This window comes from Podarcis muralis, chromosome 11, assembly GCF_964188315.1.
Source record: "Podarcis muralis chromosome 11, rPodMur119.hap1.1, whole genome shotgun sequence".
NCBI lineage: Eukaryota > Metazoa > Chordata > Lepidosauria > Squamata > Lacertidae > Podarcis > Podarcis muralis.
Genome location: NC_135665.1, coordinates 55,908,677 through 55,926,544, shown reverse-complemented (window position 1 = coordinate 55,926,544; position 17,868 = coordinate 55,908,677). Strand labels below are relative to the sequence as shown.

General features: G+C 45.7%; 1 protein-coding gene across 6 annotated transcripts in view; it reads right to left on the bottom strand.

Annotated features, from left to right (window-relative positions):
- The window catches only part of MYO5B (myosin VB), a 287,447-nt gene extending 279,064 nt beyond the window's left edge, over positions 1–8,383 (bottom strand). For 3 of the 6 annotated variants that reach the window (XM_077936490.1, XM_077936493.1, XM_077936494.1), the window contains exon 1: positions 7,953–8,382. In XM_077936490.1, coding sequence (XP_077792616.1) covers positions 7,953–7,979 — 27 coding nt within the window. In that variant the 5' untranslated portion in view covers positions 7,980–8,382. Of the gene's footprint in view, positions 1–7,952 lie in introns of all 6 variants that reach the window. The other 3 variants (XM_077936492.1, XM_077936495.1, XM_077936491.1) reach the window with 2 other exon arrangements.
- Between the last annotated feature and the right edge of the window lie 9,485 nt (positions 8,384–17,868).

The following is a 17,868-nucleotide window of genomic DNA, read 5'->3' as shown; positions in this document are numbered from 1 at the left end:
GCCAGTTCACTGTCCCTCAGACCTTTGGGGGGGGGCAGACTATATTTTTTTTTGGTGGGGGGGAGAACGAATTCCTATGCCCCACATATAACCCAGAGATGCATTTAAAATAAAAGGACACATTCTACTCATGTAAAAACACGCTGATCCCAGACTGTCCGTGGGCCAGATTTAGAAGGCGATTGGGCCGGATCCGGTCCCCAGGCCTTAATTTGCCTACCCATGGTTTACATACAAAGTTGGCATGCCCGGAGGAAAGAATCAGCTTCTAGCCTCTTCATTCTGTTGGTTTAATTCCCTTCACAAAGAAAACTCCTCCTGAACATCAACATGCAAAGTCAGCCATTCCAACAGAAAAAAGATGGAAAGCTTATTACATGTCTTTGCATTTGATCATGCCTACAATTTCATATTCTTCAATTGGAGAATAGCCTCTACTAAAGGCGTCATGGATTTTGAAGAAGCACGAATGTAGGTTGAAAGGGAGAAACGAGCTAAGAGGATGGCACGTTTGGCAAATCCTCAGAGTGATCAACTCCCGCCCAGAAACCTATATCCTCACTGTGGAAGGATGTGTAGGTCCAGAATTGGCCTCCACAGTCACCTACAGACACACTGTTAATGCCATATTCATGGAAGGCAATCTTATTTGGCCAAGAGATGCTTTAGAAGAGCAGCAGTGGTCCTCAAAATCTCAGTCAGAACAGTCCCCATTTATTTCAGGAAGGTTTATTCTAGCAGGACACTGTTTCCAGCAAAATTGTATCCAGTCCGCATAAGCCTAGGGCATGATTAAGATACATATAATAGCTTAGATGAGACTGATAAGCACTTTGCATGTCTATGAAAACCTGCAGCTACTGCTATCGTTAGCTCATTAATGGTTCCACCCTAAAGGATAATGCAATGTTTAACAGACCTTGCTTGCAGAAAAGAATTTCTCAACACTAGTGCTTAAAATTAAGAAAAGGAAAGATGCAAAAGATATCAGGAATATAATTAAGTTGCTTCTGCCAAGCTTGGAATAATCAGTTTAAGAAGCATCCGGAAAAATCAGCAAATGCAAATCAATTGCCCCTTAGCACCTCCCTTCCCTTTTGCCAACCACTTTTTCATTCACATAATTGTGGTGGTTCAACTGTGGAGCCCGAAGTCCTTATCCTCAAACCTTTCTTTGAGAGGATGTGGTGACTATTTATTACATGTAATTCCTGTTAAGTGTTTGTTAGGATGCTAGAGGCTAAGCAATCTTGAATGCACAAGTTAGAAATGTAGGGCTGAGATATAACAGGCAACCACACACCAAGCGTGTGACATGGTCATTATTTTAACCAGAAACTGAACGCTTGTACAAACAGGTACAAATACAAAGTAAAACTACAAAGCAAGCAAGGCAGCTGCTGGTAGCACGTACCTGTACAATATGCATAATCAGAAACACATCTTTGCTGAATGCACGCAGCACCAGTTTACACTCAAAGCACAGCACATGGATTAGCCCACTCTTTTGTGTCCCTTGGGATACAAATGATGGTTTTTCACCTGACATAATGGGCTAAGCCAGTGGGCAGGCATCCCTTGCGCTTCTTCCAGAGAAGATGCCCAGAGGCTAGCCTGTGGATATAGAGCAACAGGAATTGACAGACAGCCCAAATAATATGATGCTCATCTCAGGTTCTGCATCAGTTCAAGGAATCTGAATGAAACTCAGGGTTGTTGGTTTTCTGCACAAGGCAGCTACCAAAGCTCAGCTTCTAGCCTAAACCTTAAAACCAACTGGGGGGTTGAGGCATGCAGTACATCCCCTTGAATAATATTCTGCAGTCAAAGGATCCCATGTCAGGATCCAATGCACAATACAATAGCACACTTGGAACATCCTCAAGAACCACACCTGTTTCTTTTTTTCTGGGACTTTTATTTTACGGAGAGGTTGTCCTCTTCTGTTTATTATGTTATTCAACTTCTGCAAGCCAGAGGAGCTCCCTTGAACTTGCCCAACCTACTTCTGGCTGGGTAAGCTTTAAGACAGAAAGCAACACTTCTCGATTTAGCTGACATTGCCTCGTGAGAAAAAAAATCTCATCCCCCCCAGAGATTCCCACGGGAAACAGATAAGAAAGAGCAGGATGGAAGGGGGACACCTGTTGTTTGGAAAGGCAGCAGCTGATATGCACACTGGAATGCAGACCTTACCGCCGAATATCTCAACTTTAAATTGAAGGTTACCTTCCTTGCTCTCTTTACACTGACCCTGTGCTGTGTCTTTAAGAAGCAACACAAAACTGACAGGTGCTGTGTGAGATAGCAAGCCTCAGCACAGAGGCAAAACAAGGTATTCCTCAACCAACAGGGATGTCTGGGACAGTGGAAAAAAGACGGGTATCTGAGCTGTTCTATTGGTTAAATCTTCATTTAATCATTTTATACAACAGAAAATGTGCTGTGTGTGTGTGTGTGTGTGTGTGTGTGTGTGTGTGTGTGTGTAAGCTCTGTTTTGAAGATACGAAAAGGAAAGACAGTCCAAGTTTTTTGCTTGCAAGGCACTTTAAATGCTGGCAAATTATCTTTCCTTCCCCAGTTCGTGCCCCGTAAATCCCAACTCTACTGCCAGGTAGTTTCTCTTGCACTCGGTACTGACTTTATAAATAGCGATGAGGTAAGGAGAGGTTTCCCAGGAAGTTCATTACCTCACCTGCCACACCCTGTGTGGAAAGCAGGCAACCCACAGCACCAGGAACAAGGGACCGTCAACCATTTCCCAACACAATTAGCTCAGCTAGCAAGCGGAACAAACCCCAGTCGCCTTCTTTGCTTCGTTAAGCAGCAAACGAACAAAAGCAGGGAGACTAAGGGATGGAACAAACTAGTCTTTATTTTAGGGCAGGGCTGACTAGCACCAACGATCCTTTCTCCACTTAGAAAAAGGGTCACTGCTCCTAAACTTTGCAGGTGGCACACGATTCTCTGGGCACCTCTCCCAGTTTCTCTTCTCCCTGCCCACCTGACTTGCCCCTTTTGCCACCACGGCCAACCTTTAGCTCAGCTCCAATCCAGTTCAACTGCCGCAAGCCAAACCAAAGAAGGAATGGCCAGCTCTTTCCCTCCAAAAGTCAACGCAATCGTTTGTGGTTAGCTGTCACTTTTCTCTTGTGGCAAAGGTAAGGCTTTTGGGTATTTAACATATGCGTAACAGGTAGAAGAAGAAGAAAAATCAACAAGCAATGTTTCCCCTCGCTGCTATGCTTCCATAGCAGAAAGAACTGCCTCTGTTGGATTTTCGTCTGTAGCGCTGCAGCTAAAGACATAGGAGCTCTAACAGAAGAAAAACAAAAGTTAGCAAGCCTATCTGGGGTCGTTTCTGGTGAGAACCCAGGCATTTGCAAGCACTGAATGTACGTGCCCTAGAGTGTGTCTGGGAATCGGCAAAGTACTCATTTCCTTACAAGTTAGGCAACTTTAGACTCTGGACTTCATGAACTTACCTCCCCGCCCCCTGCCCTTAAGAAGGTAACGTATGCTATTTTAATTTTATGGGGTGATGAGCCCTCCTCCTGCTCATTCTACCTGGTACAGCCCCAGACTTTTGCCCTCTAAATCCTGTTGCGGGTCTAACCCCGCTAAGAAATCAATCACATGTTTCTTAGCAAAGACACAGTGCAAGATAACCTACTCCTCATGCAACAAATTCCAGAAGGTAGCCATGCTTTCACAGCAAAACCAAGGAGGACTGCAATGCTAAACACGTTCATTAGGGCAGCCTTCGTCAACCTGGTGCCCTCCAAATGTAGTCCAAAACATCTGGAGAACATCTGGAGAGCACCAGCTTGGTGAAGGCTATACTAAGGCATAACCCCTACTGAACACAATGGGACATACCTCTGGGTAACCTTACTCAGGACTGCACTGTCTGGGGGTTTTTTGCCCCTTTACAGGCTAGCAGATGGACTGCAGCATAGGTTTTCATGGACTGGAGTCAACTTTGAGAGACATACAAAAGGTTACCCCCCATTGGCACTTGACAGATACATAGGTACACACATAGGGAAAGAAAAAAACTCCGTAAAACAGCGATGCTGAAAGATGATGAAATACAAGAGGTACAGCCTGCGACATTTTTTATGCAAAACTCAAACACAAGATAAAAATACTGACTGCCATATTGAACTATGAAATGTCCTATTTCCATCTCTGCTAATTTAGCAACTGTAGTGGAACAGAACCCTGGTCTGGGTTTTAAAATTCTAAATATGCATATGCGCGTGGACATGCGAGATAATATATGCATCTGTCAACGGAGAATGTTATTTCAGGCATCTAGTCCAGGGGCTGTCAACCTTCTTAAGCCTGTGAGCGCATATGGATTGTTGAGCGAGGGCCACAGAGGCCAATACTTCTGGGTCACTTCTATGCTGCCTCTCCTCCCCACATACCTCAGACAAAGTGTACATCATAATAATAATATAATAATTTATTATTTATACCCCGCCCATCTGGCTGGGCTTCCCCAGCCACTCTGGGCAGCTTCCAACACAATATTAAAATACAGTAATGCCTCAAACATTAAAAGCTTCCCTAAACAGGGCTGCCTTCAGATGTCGTCTAAAAGTCTGGTAATTGTTGTTCTCTTTGACATCTGGTGGGAGGGCATTCCACAAGGCGGGTGCCACTACCGAGAAGGCCCTCTGCCTGGTTCCCTGTAACTGACTTCTCGCAGCGAGGGAACTGCCAGATGGCCCTCGGCGCTGGACCTCAGTGTCTGGGTAGAACGATGGGGGTGGAGACCCTCTTTCAGATACAAGACATGTCATTTTTTTCCAAGTGATCTGGGTAGAACTAACCTTTTGAAAAACCCACAGACCTGAAAGAGGAAGTGCGAAAGAGCATCACTCTTCCAACTTCCTCCTCCAAAAAAAAGAGCTCCGAGTACTTGTCAAGGGAGAGAAAAAAGTTACCATCATCTCCAGCTCCTGACAAAGCAAGGGGGGCACAACTCGAAGTTTTTAGACACCAGAGGAAAACTTCAATAACGCTACTGTGCCAAAAGGCATCGCATTTGGTGACCCCCTGATGTAGCCCATAAGCATCCACAACAAACCTAAGGACCAAATCTGCACTTTATGTCAGAATTCCATGGCTGGGGCTACGAAGGTAATTTTCTTCCTCAAACAGCACCCACAATAGGGAGGTGATACAAATCTGAGTCATGGCATCACTTGCCTGTCAGTCCTTCTGCCCACATGTTAAAATGTATAACCTCTCAGGTGAGGTGCCTCAGGAGGAAATAAAACATCCAGGGGGAAAAGCTGAGGCATATAGGGCTTGCCAGGTAGAAGCGTTAAGTGAATTCTTAAGAAAACCACATTTGGTCCTGTTGCAATAGGGAAGGGTACGTGGAACGACCTGCTGTATCAGTGATCTTAAGGGCAAATGTTTGTTCTGCAGATTATATAATAATAATAATAATTTATTATTAATACCCTGCCCATCTGGCTGGGCCTCCCCAGCCACTCTGGGCGGCTTCCAAGTGAATATTAAAAACAATACAGCATCAGACATTAAACATTTCCCTAAACAGGGCCGCCTTTAGTTGTCTTTTAAAAGTAAAATAGTTGTTTATTGCCTTGACATCTGCTGGGAGGGCATTCCACAGGGCAGGTGCCACTACCAAGAAGGCCGTCTGCCTGGTTCCCTGTAACCTCACTTCCTGCAGCAAGGGAACCGCCAGAAGGCCCTCAGGGCTGGACCTCAGTGTCCGGGCAGAACGATGGGGGTGGAGATGCTCCTTCAGGTATACAGGACCGAGGCAGTTTAGGGCTTTAAAGGTCAGCACCAACACTTTCAATTGTGCTCGGAAACGTACTGGGAGCCAATGAAGATCTTATGACAAACTGAGCAGCCCTAAAGCCAGCATTTGCCAACCTGGCACCCTGCAGCTGTTTTACACTACAACTCCCATGAGGTGTGCTGGCTGGGGCTGATGGGAGTTGTAGTCCAAAACAGCTGGAGGGCAAATGGATGGGAAAGTCTGCCCTAAGGAACAGGTACAAGCAGAGAATGCTCACTAATAATATTGGGGTTTGGGGGGGGGGAATCCTTTCTACTTCCAAATAGGGCTGTGTCAGACCCAGAACCAAAACCCCATTGCCAGGTCTTCCCCTTAAGGACATTTTATTCAGGTGCAAATCACACCCCTCCCACTGTGGCAGCTCCCTTCTGCCAAAAAGAAAAGATGAAGCGTTTAAAGCACATTCCCCACCCCCCAAAGAACCCTGGGAACTATAGTCTGGTAAGAGTGTTAGGAAGTGCAGCTCTGTGAAGAAGGAAACTACAGTTCTTAGGATTTGGGGGGGGGGGTTAAATGTATGGTATATATGCACCCACACAGAAAGTATGGGGGGATATCAGTTTTCTGACCCCAAGAGAAGAACCAGAATTAAAATGTGTAATGCTGAATAAGGAAGATTCCTTATGCTTCAAAGGACTTGATATATATATCAAGGCTGCAATACTAACCCCACTTACTTGAGAGCAAGACCCATTTACTTCAATGGGACTTACTTCTGAGTAGACATGGTTAGGGTTGAGTTGCACGGCACTGTTACCAACCCTAGCAAAGGAAAGAGACAGGAGAGCATCTCTACAGATATTCAGAATGAGAAGTGGAAAAGGTTCTCAATATCAGGGCAGAATATTTTTTTGTGTGAGTGGGTTTTGTTTGTTTCCTTTCTCATGGGGCTGCAGCCACCCAGGGCTTTCAGGAAAAGGAGGAAGTCAAACTGGCTCAGGTAGCAGCAGGAGAACAGGTGGAGGTGGAAGAGGAGGAGAGCTCCCAGCTAAGTCACTCAACAACTGCAGCTGCCTCCTAGCAACAAAAAGTTTCACCCGCCTTTAAAAACAACAACACAGCAACAGCAAGCAGCCACTTAATCCTAAAACAGGGAAAATTGGAAAACAGGGAAAGAGTCTTACTTGAGGGGAAAGAGGCACAAGAAGCTGGCTCCACACACAGAGGGCTGGGTTTGGATCTGCAAGATCCGGGTTCGAGTACTGCCTTTCCCTATTACATCTGATGTTTGGAGTTCTCCAATACAAAACAACAACCCTGTGAGGTTGAGTTGGATTAACGTCTGCAAGATCCGACTCTGAGCTCCATCTCTCCCCATTACATTTCATGCTCAAGGGCTCTCCAGCTTTATCCTCACAACAAACCCATGATGGGGCCAAAGAGAGGGCAACCAGCTGTGTCCTTTGAACCCAGGTCCAAGGCCAGTTATTACTCTACACTGGCCCCTCCATCAAGTGACTTGTTTGGTCTTTGGCATCACACACACAGCCTCAGCCTCCTATATGGAGTCAGTGTTGGTGCAGTGGCGTCCGACCAGGTTCAAATCCCCACTTAGCCACAAAGTTCATGAGAGTGGCTGTGGTCCAGTCACTGCCGTCTCCCAGCCTTACCTACCTCACAGGGTTGTTGTTGGGGTTAAAAGGAGGAGGAGGGGCTGGGAGACCCACTTGGGACACCTTGAGCTCCTGGGAGAAAAGGGAGGGCTGTAAACGCAGTAAAAAATACTATTATTATTATTATTATTATTATTATTATTATTATTTAAGAGAAAGAAACGGGAACCACTGCCTTTTCAACGTTGCAAATGCAAACAAGCCGAAGAGCGTTCGAGACGTTCACTGCAGGGTCAAAATACAGAGTAATGAGAAAAGAAAGGGAAAAATAAGGATTTGCTGCGGGGAGCGAACCGCAGAGCGCAAAGAAGTCAGGTGCAGAGAAGGATAACGAGACTCCGAGGAGAGAGGAAAAAGTAGCCAAAACAACTCGGGGAGGGGGGGCAGGAAGGTAGCCTTGGCCTGGGAGCCCCCCCTTGAGGGTGGCTGGCTTAGCCCCCACCCCACTCCCGACCCGACCCCCCCACCCCACCCCTCCGCTCCTGCCTTACCCTGCTGTACAGCTCCGTCACCGACATCTCCTCGCCCGGGAAGCCTGATGGCGCAAAGCGAAGCCGGCGGCGCGTCCGCGACGCATCCACACGCGCAGCCGCCTGCAAAAATCCCAAAGTCCGGAGCGGCGGCGAAAGTCCAGCGGGGGCTTACGGGGAGGGCTCGGGCCACATGGCGAGCAGCGGCCGGAGCGGGAACGGGGAGGGAGGCGCGACCTTTGCCCGGCCTGCCTCGGCGCGCCGCGGCTGAAGTTGGAGACGAAATGCCCGGAGAGGGAGCGAGGGAGGAAGGGAGGCGGAAGGTGCGCGGAGCGAGGGGGAAAGAAACAGCCCTGCTGCCCGGCCAGGCGGGGCTGGGCGGCCGCTCCCTCCTCAGGTATGGGAGGAGCAGTTCGGCGGCCGGTCGGTTCCGCTTTCCCTCCCCTACCTGGCGGAGCTGCGCGCTTGGGGAAGCCTTTGCGCACAAGACCCGGCCGCCGGCGCGCACGACGGGATCGCCCTCTGCCGGCCGCCGGGCAAACTTCCCAACCCGGAATAATAATAATAATAATAATAATAATAATAATAATAATAATAATAATAATAATAATAATAATACAGTGGTACCTCAGGTTACATACGCTTCAGGTTACAGACTCCGCTAACCCAGAAATAGTACCTCGGGTTAAGAACTTTGCTTCAGGATGAGAACAGAAATCATGCTCCGGCGGCACGGCAGCAGCAGGAGGCCCCATTAGCTAAAGTGGTGCTTCAGGTTAAGAACAGTTTCAGGTTAAGAACAGACCTCCGGAACGAATTCAGTACTTAACCCGAGGTACCACTCTGGGCGGCTTCCAACAAAACACTAAAATACAATAACCTATTAAACATTAAAAGCTTCCCTAAACAGGGCTGCCTTTAGATGTCTTCTAAAAGTCAGGTAGTTGTTTATTTCCTTGACATCTGATGGGAGAATGTTCCACAGGGCAGGTGCCACTACCGAGAAGGCCCTCTGCCTGGTTCCCTGTAACTTCGCTTCTCGCAGCGAGGGAACCGCCAGAAGGCCCTTGACGCTGGACCTCAGTGTCTGGGCAGAACAGACATGATCACAAACATACACCCCCAGTACACAAAAACCTGTGGGTGGGGGGGACGGACGACTTTTATTAATGTTTTAGTTTTTAATCTCCCGCTCCTCCCAGCATTCCCAGTGCAGGCACCTTTGCTGCTGATGGGACTGGCAACTTCGCCTGCTCTGAATTTGTTTTTTTTTTGCAAGTGTGTTTTGGCTGGATTGAACTGGGCTGCATCTGATAAAATAACGCTGTGATGTGATGTATTGTCACTCACTGTAATGAGTAATTATACCAGACCCTCCCAGTGTCCCTATTTTCCAGGGACAAGTCCCTGTTTAGAGAAGCAGTCCTGGTTTCTGGATTTGATCCCAGAATGTCCCACTTCTCCTTGGCATGGCCAAACTTGGCCCTCCAGCTGTTTTGGGACTACAATTCCCATCATCCCTGACCACTGGTCCTCTTAGCTAGGTAGATGATTGGTGTTGTAGTCCCAAAACAGCTATTTTCTCTGGATAAATTTTGGAGGGTTATGGAGTTATCCGACCCCCGAGCAGCCTGAAGGCAATCCTGTATAGGGAAGATTTGTTTGTTTGTTTTTTGAATGTTTTACTATGTTTTTATATATGTTGGAAGCTGCCCAGAGTGGCTGGGGCAACCCAGTTACATGTGTGGGGTATAAATAGTAAAATTGTCGTTATGGAATGGGATGCTCCTCTTTTCATCGGAGAAATGTTGGAGGGTATGTTTTCGTATTGAGATTTTTTTACTGAAGTTTTTCATAATTCGGTATTTTTATTTAAATAAATTTTAAGCCACTTTACAGGGCCCCCCCCCATGCTAGAATATTAACCACAGTTTACAAATTGCAAACTAGAAAATGTCAAAAAGCCGGCAACTCTGAGCAAGAATTGACTGACCTTTTAAAACATTGTTCAGCCCAGCTTTGGGAGCAACGGGAGAGAAACAAACCACAAAATGCAAAAGCCAGCATTTAAAAGCCAACAGCAACAATTCTATTTTTGTTTTTCTAGATCTGTGGGTGCTAAAGGAGGGGACTCTTTTTTCCAACAAACCTGGCTGCTGCGGTATTAGAGTCCATGCTATTAAACCTGCATTTTGCTGAGGCTTGGGAGGAAATCTGTTTGAGGGTTTGTAGGAAGTTGGGGGCAAATTTCATGTTGGTTAATACTGCAGTTAAGCGAAGGGTGTCCTGAAAACCAGGTCTGCATGTTGGGCAAAATCCTGAAGTGATGGTAAAGTGAACATTTCAGACAGGCTACAGGGGAGAGATGCTTTTTTAAAATGCTCCCTATATAAAAAACAGATATAATAAAAAAGCACACTGAATGAGCATAGAGGAAGTGGGAATTCTAGCACAGTCTGTGCCTTGCTGTACTAGTTTTTTGCTTGTCAGAAGGTTTGTTTAACTTACTTATGTGGCCTTTTAAAGTATCTTTTAAAAATGGGAGCCTTAAAAATTTGTATTCCTTCTCCCAACTTCACTCTGAAGTGGTACCATTCATACTACTCAGATTTAATAAACAGTATGTGTTTGTAGTATGTGTTTGTTCCTGCTCCTGCCAACCTAGCAGTTCGAAAGCATGTCAAAGTGCAAGTAGATAAATAGGTACCGCTCCAGCGGGAAGGTAAACGGCGTTTCCGTGTGCTGCTCTGGTTCGCCAGAAGCGGCTTAGTCATGCTGGCCACATGACCCGGAAGCTGTACGCCGGCTCCCTCGGCCAGTAAAGTGAGATGAGCACCACAATCCCAGAGTCGGCCACGACTGGACCTAATGGTCAGGGGTCCCTTTACCTTTACCTTTATGTGTTTGTAGCAGGGTGTATGTGTGTTATTGGTTTGTTTTCAGTTTTATTGTGTATTTTGTGTTCTCATTTTGTATTTTTATGTTGTGAACCGCCCTGTAATCCTCGGATGAAGGACGGTATACAAAATTAATTAATTAATGTTAGAATTTAATTAGAACTGGTATGTTAAAACTGGGAGACAGCCAAACCCAAAGGCGTATGAGGGTATTAGAATATAGTAAGAATTGTGGTGGACTCAGTGATAAGTCCCTGTTATTAGCTAATGTGAAGACTAATTCAGTCAGACAGGCTTTCTTAGTTGCCGCACAAAACCAGGCAGGAATGTGATCTAGATGTAGAATTATAGTATCTGAAATATACTCGGAGTTGAGTGTGGATTTCATGCTCTTTATTCAGCTCATAGTAGTCAGGAATGAAAGTTTCCCCCCAAATATCTGCTTTATATACATTATTTACACAATGGGCCGCACGTGATTGGCTAATTCCTGGATTCTCCTGTAGGCCAATCAGGTTGCGGATTCAATTCCACCTGGAGCTGGATTGGGTGGCTCCTGCGGACCAATCATACTGCTGCATTGTTCTAGGACCAATCAGACTGCTGCATTTTGGATCCTATTGTTCTAGGACGAATCAGACTGCTGCATTTTGGATCCTATTGTTCTAGGACCAATCAGACTGCTGTATTTGGATCCTATTCAGCTCAGTACATAACACCATCGTAGAATTGTAGAGTTGGAAGCAACCTTGAGTGTTATCTAGTTGAACATGCCAAAGATATTAATTTTTATAATGAAATGTTTTTAGAATGTTGGATTATTTGATTGTTTGATATTTGATTGTTGTTAGCCGCCCTGAGCCCGGCTTCAGCTGGGGAGGGCAGGATATAAATAAAATTTATTATTATTATTATTATTATTATTATTATTATTATTATTATTATTATTATTATTATTAGACAGGTTGCTTTCGTGCCCCAACGAGGAGTATAATTTGCACCTTCCTTAGAAAAGACTTTCTCAGAAAAGGCTGGTGTAACCTGCACACCAGTGTGGCTTCAGCGGTTGATGATGCAAATGAATAAATCTCTAAGAACAGAACTGGGCTGGTTTCCTATCTCCAGGATTTGCAAAGCAGGAGGCACAAAGGTTCAGTCCATGGTCTACGGCTGCAGATGTAAAGATAGGGGAATGCAGATCACGGCACAAAGGTGAATCATAGAATCATCAAGTTGGAAAGGGCCCCAAGGGTCATAAAGTACAGCCCCCTGCAAAGCAGGAATCTCAACACACGGTCTCCCATCCAAGCTGAAACCATCCTGGACCCTGCTTAGCTTTAGCAAATATGCTAGCAGTTTTATTGCTGCACCAGTAAGAGGGCCATAGAAGTGAATAAACATCCCCACAGCATCTGTCAGTTAATTTTATAATTTATTTAGTTAGACATTCTTAGACTGCCCTTTGATGTACATCAGGCATAGGCAAATTCGTCCCTCCAGATGTTTTGGGACTACAGCTCCCATCATCCCTGACTACTGGTCCTGTTATCTAGGGATGATGGGAGTTGTAGTCCCAAAACATCTGGAGGGACGAATTTGCCTATGCCTGATGTACACCATGCTAATGACCAGTTGGTGACATTACAATAGAAAGCATTTTAAAAAGTGTACATATGAGAAGTAATTCATTTCTTTCACTCTGTCCCAGAATGACTGCTATTTTGACCAGGTGATCCAGCATGGCAAATAATGCTGCCTGTCCACTTCTTCTGGAAAACATAGTCCAAATGCTGCTTAAGAATTAAACTGCAAACAATTCCATTTTTCTCTCGCCCTGCATAGCTGACACCTATTTTAAAAACCTGCCGGGGTTTAAAATAGGTAACTGGTTTTGCATACATGGGAGGTGTTTATTGAATGTAAATTCGTACTACCCATTTTCCTTGATTAAATCAATATATTCCCACCCACTACACTGCTCTGCCTTCCACTAAAAAAACAAAAAAAAAAGTTAACTACACTTGGAATTGGGGTGAGAAAATTAAGCCTATATTTAATGCTGAAGGCCGGACAGCAGAAAAGGTTTCCCCAAAGCACAGTGCAGTTGTTTGCATGAAATATAGATTACAGCAAATACACTGTTTTAAAGGGAATTTCGAAAGCTTTCAGTTAAGAGATTTAAAATATTATAAATTTCTTGGAAGAGTTGACATGCAGTTGTTTGTCTTCTGTATTATCCAGAGAAATATTCTGATGAATTGTGACCCCTGGCATTTTGGTTCAATCCGGGGCAAATACTTTATCCTTATCCCAAGGTCTGATCCCATGCTTCAATGTCAGACAGTGCAATGTAGGGGTTAGCACAGGCATAGGCAAAATCGGCTCTCCAGATGTTTTGGGACTACAGCTCCCATCATCCCTAGCTAACAGGACCAGTGGTCAGGGATGATGGGAACTGTAGTCTCAAAACTACTGGAGGGCCGAGTTTGCCTATGCCTGGGTTAGTGCATTGTACCAGGAAGGTCTGTATTCAAGTGTTCACTGATCCTATGAAGCTCATTGACTGGGCTTGGCCTCAGTCACCTTTCAACCTAATCTACTTCACAGGGTTGTTGTGATGATGACATGGGGAAACTATGTGCATGCAGCTCTGAGCTCCCTAAAGGAAAGGGCAGAATTCAAGAACGATAGTTAAATAAATAACTGTTCTTTTAGAGCAGTGTTTCCCAACCACTGTTCCGCGGCACACTAGTGTGCCGCGAGATGTTGCCTGGTGTGCCGTGGGGAAAATTCGAAAGATTTTTTTTTTTTTTTTTAAAGTCAAATTAGGTCCTAATCTATCCCTCGAGCGCCTCTTGTCCGTTATTGTGACGCATGAAGCGTGTTCCCGCCCACTCCCCGCCCTCCCTTGCTTCTCTCTCTCTCTCTCTCTCTGTGGCGTTCTCCGCCGCTTCTTGCTGGGCATGCGCAGCTCGCCACGCGCTTCCATTCCGACCCCTCCTTCCCCCGACTACCCCGCCGCTCCGTTCCTTTCTCTTTCTCGCGTGTCAGAGAGCGGCGGCGCGAGCGCGGCGGTTCCCTCAGGGCTGACGGAGGGCTCGAGGAGGAGGAGGCAGGACGTGGAGGCGGAGAAAGCGGCGGCGGCCACCCCCCACCTCAGGCTCGAGGCCCGCATAGAAAGCTGAGGGGAAGAGATAGATAGAGGTGGGCGGCGGCGGCGGCGGCAACGACCACGACCAACCGCCACAGTAGTTGTAGTGGTGGCGACGGCAAGCAGGGACTCCCGCTCTCTCTCCGTCGTGTCTCTCTCTCTCTCTCTCCCCCGGGCCCGTCCGTTGAGTCTCCCACGCGCCTCGGCTACAAGATGAGCATCGAGATCCCGCCGGGTCTGACTGAGCTGCTGCAGGGCTACACGGTGGAGGTGCTGCGGCACCGGCCGCCGGACCTGCTGGCCTTCGCCGCCGAGTACTTCGCCAAGCCGCGCTCTCCTTCCTGCCTCGCTTTGCTGCCTCCTCCCCCCCACCCCCAAAGCTTGGAGGTTCCCCGGCGCCGACCCGCAGGTTTGACCCCCTTCTCACACCTGTTCGCGCTCCTTGCACGGAATGGGGCGGATGGGGAGGAACGGGGCTCGCCGCTGCCTCCGCTCGCCCTCCCCCCCTCCGCCGGCGGTCCCGCGATTCTTGGCTTTTTGGCGGTTGGCACAGAAGGAAGGCAAGGGGGAGGGAAAAAAATTGAATCTTACACTTTGGTGCGTCCCTCCCAGCGTGACGCTGCGCGCTGACGTCACGGGGCTGTAATGGTGGTGTGCCTCGAGATTTTTTTCATGAAACAAGTGTGCCTTTGCCCAAAAAAGGTTGGGAAACACTGTTTTAGAGAAACCTGAAGTCAGTGACTCTTAACTGAAGTATACTGAATGAACCATAGCTTCAGAATAGATAAGAACAATGTTTTGTGTGCAAAAGGTTAAATCCCTAGAAATCTCAGGTTAGACTATGTACTGGGCAAAGTGTAAAGCAGTTATGCATGACGTGAACTCTTCTTTTTTTAAAGAAAACATCCATTGTTGTTATTGTTATTTATTAGATGTCTTCTGTACAATCGTCTCAAGGCGATGTGCAATACAAACAGCAAAAAAAACTTAAAGACACACAGGTGGAATCTACACACATATAAAGAACGCTTTGAGAATGCTTCAAAAAAAGTTTTGAAACATATATTAAATTTGCCATAGCTCACCATCGCCATCTAGTGTCACATTTGCATATTGCACTAAATGACACAATTAAATCATTTTATTTGAAGAAGAAGAAGAGAAGAAGAGTTTGGATTTGATATCCCGCCTTTCACTCCCTTTAAGGAGTCTCAAAGCGGCTAACATTCTCCTTTCCCTTCCTCCCCCACAACAAACACTCTGTGAGGTGAGTGGGGCTGATTTGCAGCTGTATGGCTGAGTCCACAGAAATACACAGCAGGTACATTTAAAACAAAAGGCTATTCATGACAAAAACCCATTTGTCCAGCTCAGGAAGAACAAAGAGATTTTCAGTTGTTTTTGGAAAGTGCAGATAGAAAAGGCACATGCTGTATCTCAGCAGCAATACTATGTTACAGAACAGGGGCCACCACATTCAAAGCCCCGCTCTGAGTTACTGTAGCTTCTGAGGACTTTGGAACTTGCAGGTAGGTATCAGATTCGCTATGTGCATTTTACATGTTAGAAATACATATAAATATGCATTGCAGGGCTAGCCAAATCATAGCTCCCAGGTCATTCAGCGATATAAGCAATTAACCCCGCAGTTTGCAGTGAGCAGGAACTGACTAATTAAGGGATAATTCATCCAAATTCGCTCTGTGTTTGTGTGCGAGAGAGGGGGAAGCAGACAGAGAGAGAGCATGAGAGCAATCAGTGTGTGTTTCAGGACAAATCTTGCGACAGGCTGATATTCCACAACTGAAGATGCAGCAAAGCAGAAAGCTGCATCTGTTGAACTTCTGGCTGCTGTGCAGCCAGGTGTTCTGAATTGGGGTGGGGAGGCCTGGCTCTCATAATCTTCTGCATGGCACACACAAAATTTACAAGGACAGCGACTGCATCATAACTAGTTTCCTTCTGGCTTTACCCCTGACCCGCTGCAAGATTTTGCACGGGCTCAGTTTCTGAGCTCCTAGATAGATCTTTCCAAAGTCCACCCAGGAGAACTATCATATTTATCTGATTTCTTCCTGGGCCTGCCAACCCTAAGATCCATAAGCCAGTGGTGGCAGGATGGGGGGTATAAATAAAACAGTACCTATGTGCATAAATGCTGACCTTTACTTGACCACACCTAGAGTCTCCAGCTTGACTGCTAACTAGAGCCACTGTCTGGCATGTTCCAGGAATTCCCAGGCAGCCTGTTCTGCTGCCAAGGGAAGACAACAGCCTGTAATATTTATTTATGCATGTTTTATCATGACTAATATCCTCCCCTTTATATAGAAACTGTAGTCAAGGCAGCACCTTTTTTATTCTTAACCCATTTGACAAAACAAACAGCAGATTATTAAAATAGCAGTAGTGAAAAGCACATAACTAAAGAGGCAGCATTTAGCTAAAAGTGTGCTGTGTGTATAAAATAAATTGAGGAAGGGCTATAGCTCTGTAATAGAGTCTGGGTCTTAAATGGAGAAGGACCATAGGTGAGTTCCCAAAATCTCAATTCAAAGGGGTCCTACATTGCAGGTAATGGGACAGACCTCTGCCTGAGACAAGAACATGCTACCTGTTATGTTACCTTGATAAGGAACGAAATGGAAAAATGCATTTTCTTCTAACTATAAAGGCTAGATTTTTTTGCTTATTAAACTGTAAATTATCTCAGTCCTGTTTGCAGGACTCCTGTGTATTGTGAAGCTGTAAAGGGATCTTGCACATACACAGAGTCGTTAAAATAGGAAATGCTTGCCAATACACTGCACTGTTGGGAAACTGATTAATCATTGCTGCCTACGGTTTTGAAGCATAAGTAACCCCTGACTCAAAACAAGCTAATCATGGATGGAACTCGCTCAGCTTTGTGCAGGAACAGGTAAGATGAACGAGGGAGAATCAAGAGGATTCAGGAGGTGGGAATCTTCCAGTGTTGGGGTGAAAATGCAGCACAGAATGAGTCACTCTGCTGCTACAAATGTCGGAAGCTTTTCAGAAATACTTGGAAAGCCAGGATCAATGTGTTCAAGAGCTTGCTCAGTAATATTGTGACAACAAGCTGACTTGTAAAACAGATTTCTGATTGAATACACTGAACCCCTCGTGGTGTGCGATTCAACACTTGTCCTATAGTTGTGATCCAAAGACAAAACGAGTGATGGGGCTGAAAGGCAGCCATGTTTATTGTGGATAAAGTTTATGTTTATTGTTTAAAGTGGAAGGGGCAGAAGTAATATTGTCAACAAAACGAGAGTGCAGCTGGTAGAAATCAAGTCTACCAGCTTCCTATGTTCTCCAATCTGTGGGGAGAACACATCTGCATAGCCCTATTTACTTGCCTACGGTTTCTTTCTCAGAGGTTGCTAGAGATTTGGGGTAACTGGCCAGGCAGCTGTGCCCAGATTAACATTGCCACTTTTGTTTTGATTGCTCCTGCTTCTGCAAACTTTAAAGGCAGCTGGACACACAGAAACTAAATATGCCAAGTTTTGTCCAGAACATCTCTTAAAGCCTCGTTTGCTTAGTTTCCGTAGATCTAGCTGTAAGTACAGCAGGTCTCAGCTCTGCAAAGGAACGTGCTGGCAATATGTACACAGGACTCCAGGTTGCCTGATCACAGTGAGACAGAGGGAGTACATCAGTTCTTATAGAATACAGTGGTGGGAACGGGGAATGTCAACTGAATAAATGCTGAGTTATGGACAACCTTTTCTTTTCTTTTTTTAAAAAAGAGGGAATGAAAATGCTTTTTTATTACAAATAACTTGGAAAAGCACAGCTTATAGGCATTCATTTTGAATTGTACAACTAAAAGTGTTTTTAAAGAAAATGTTTTGAAGTCAGTCAA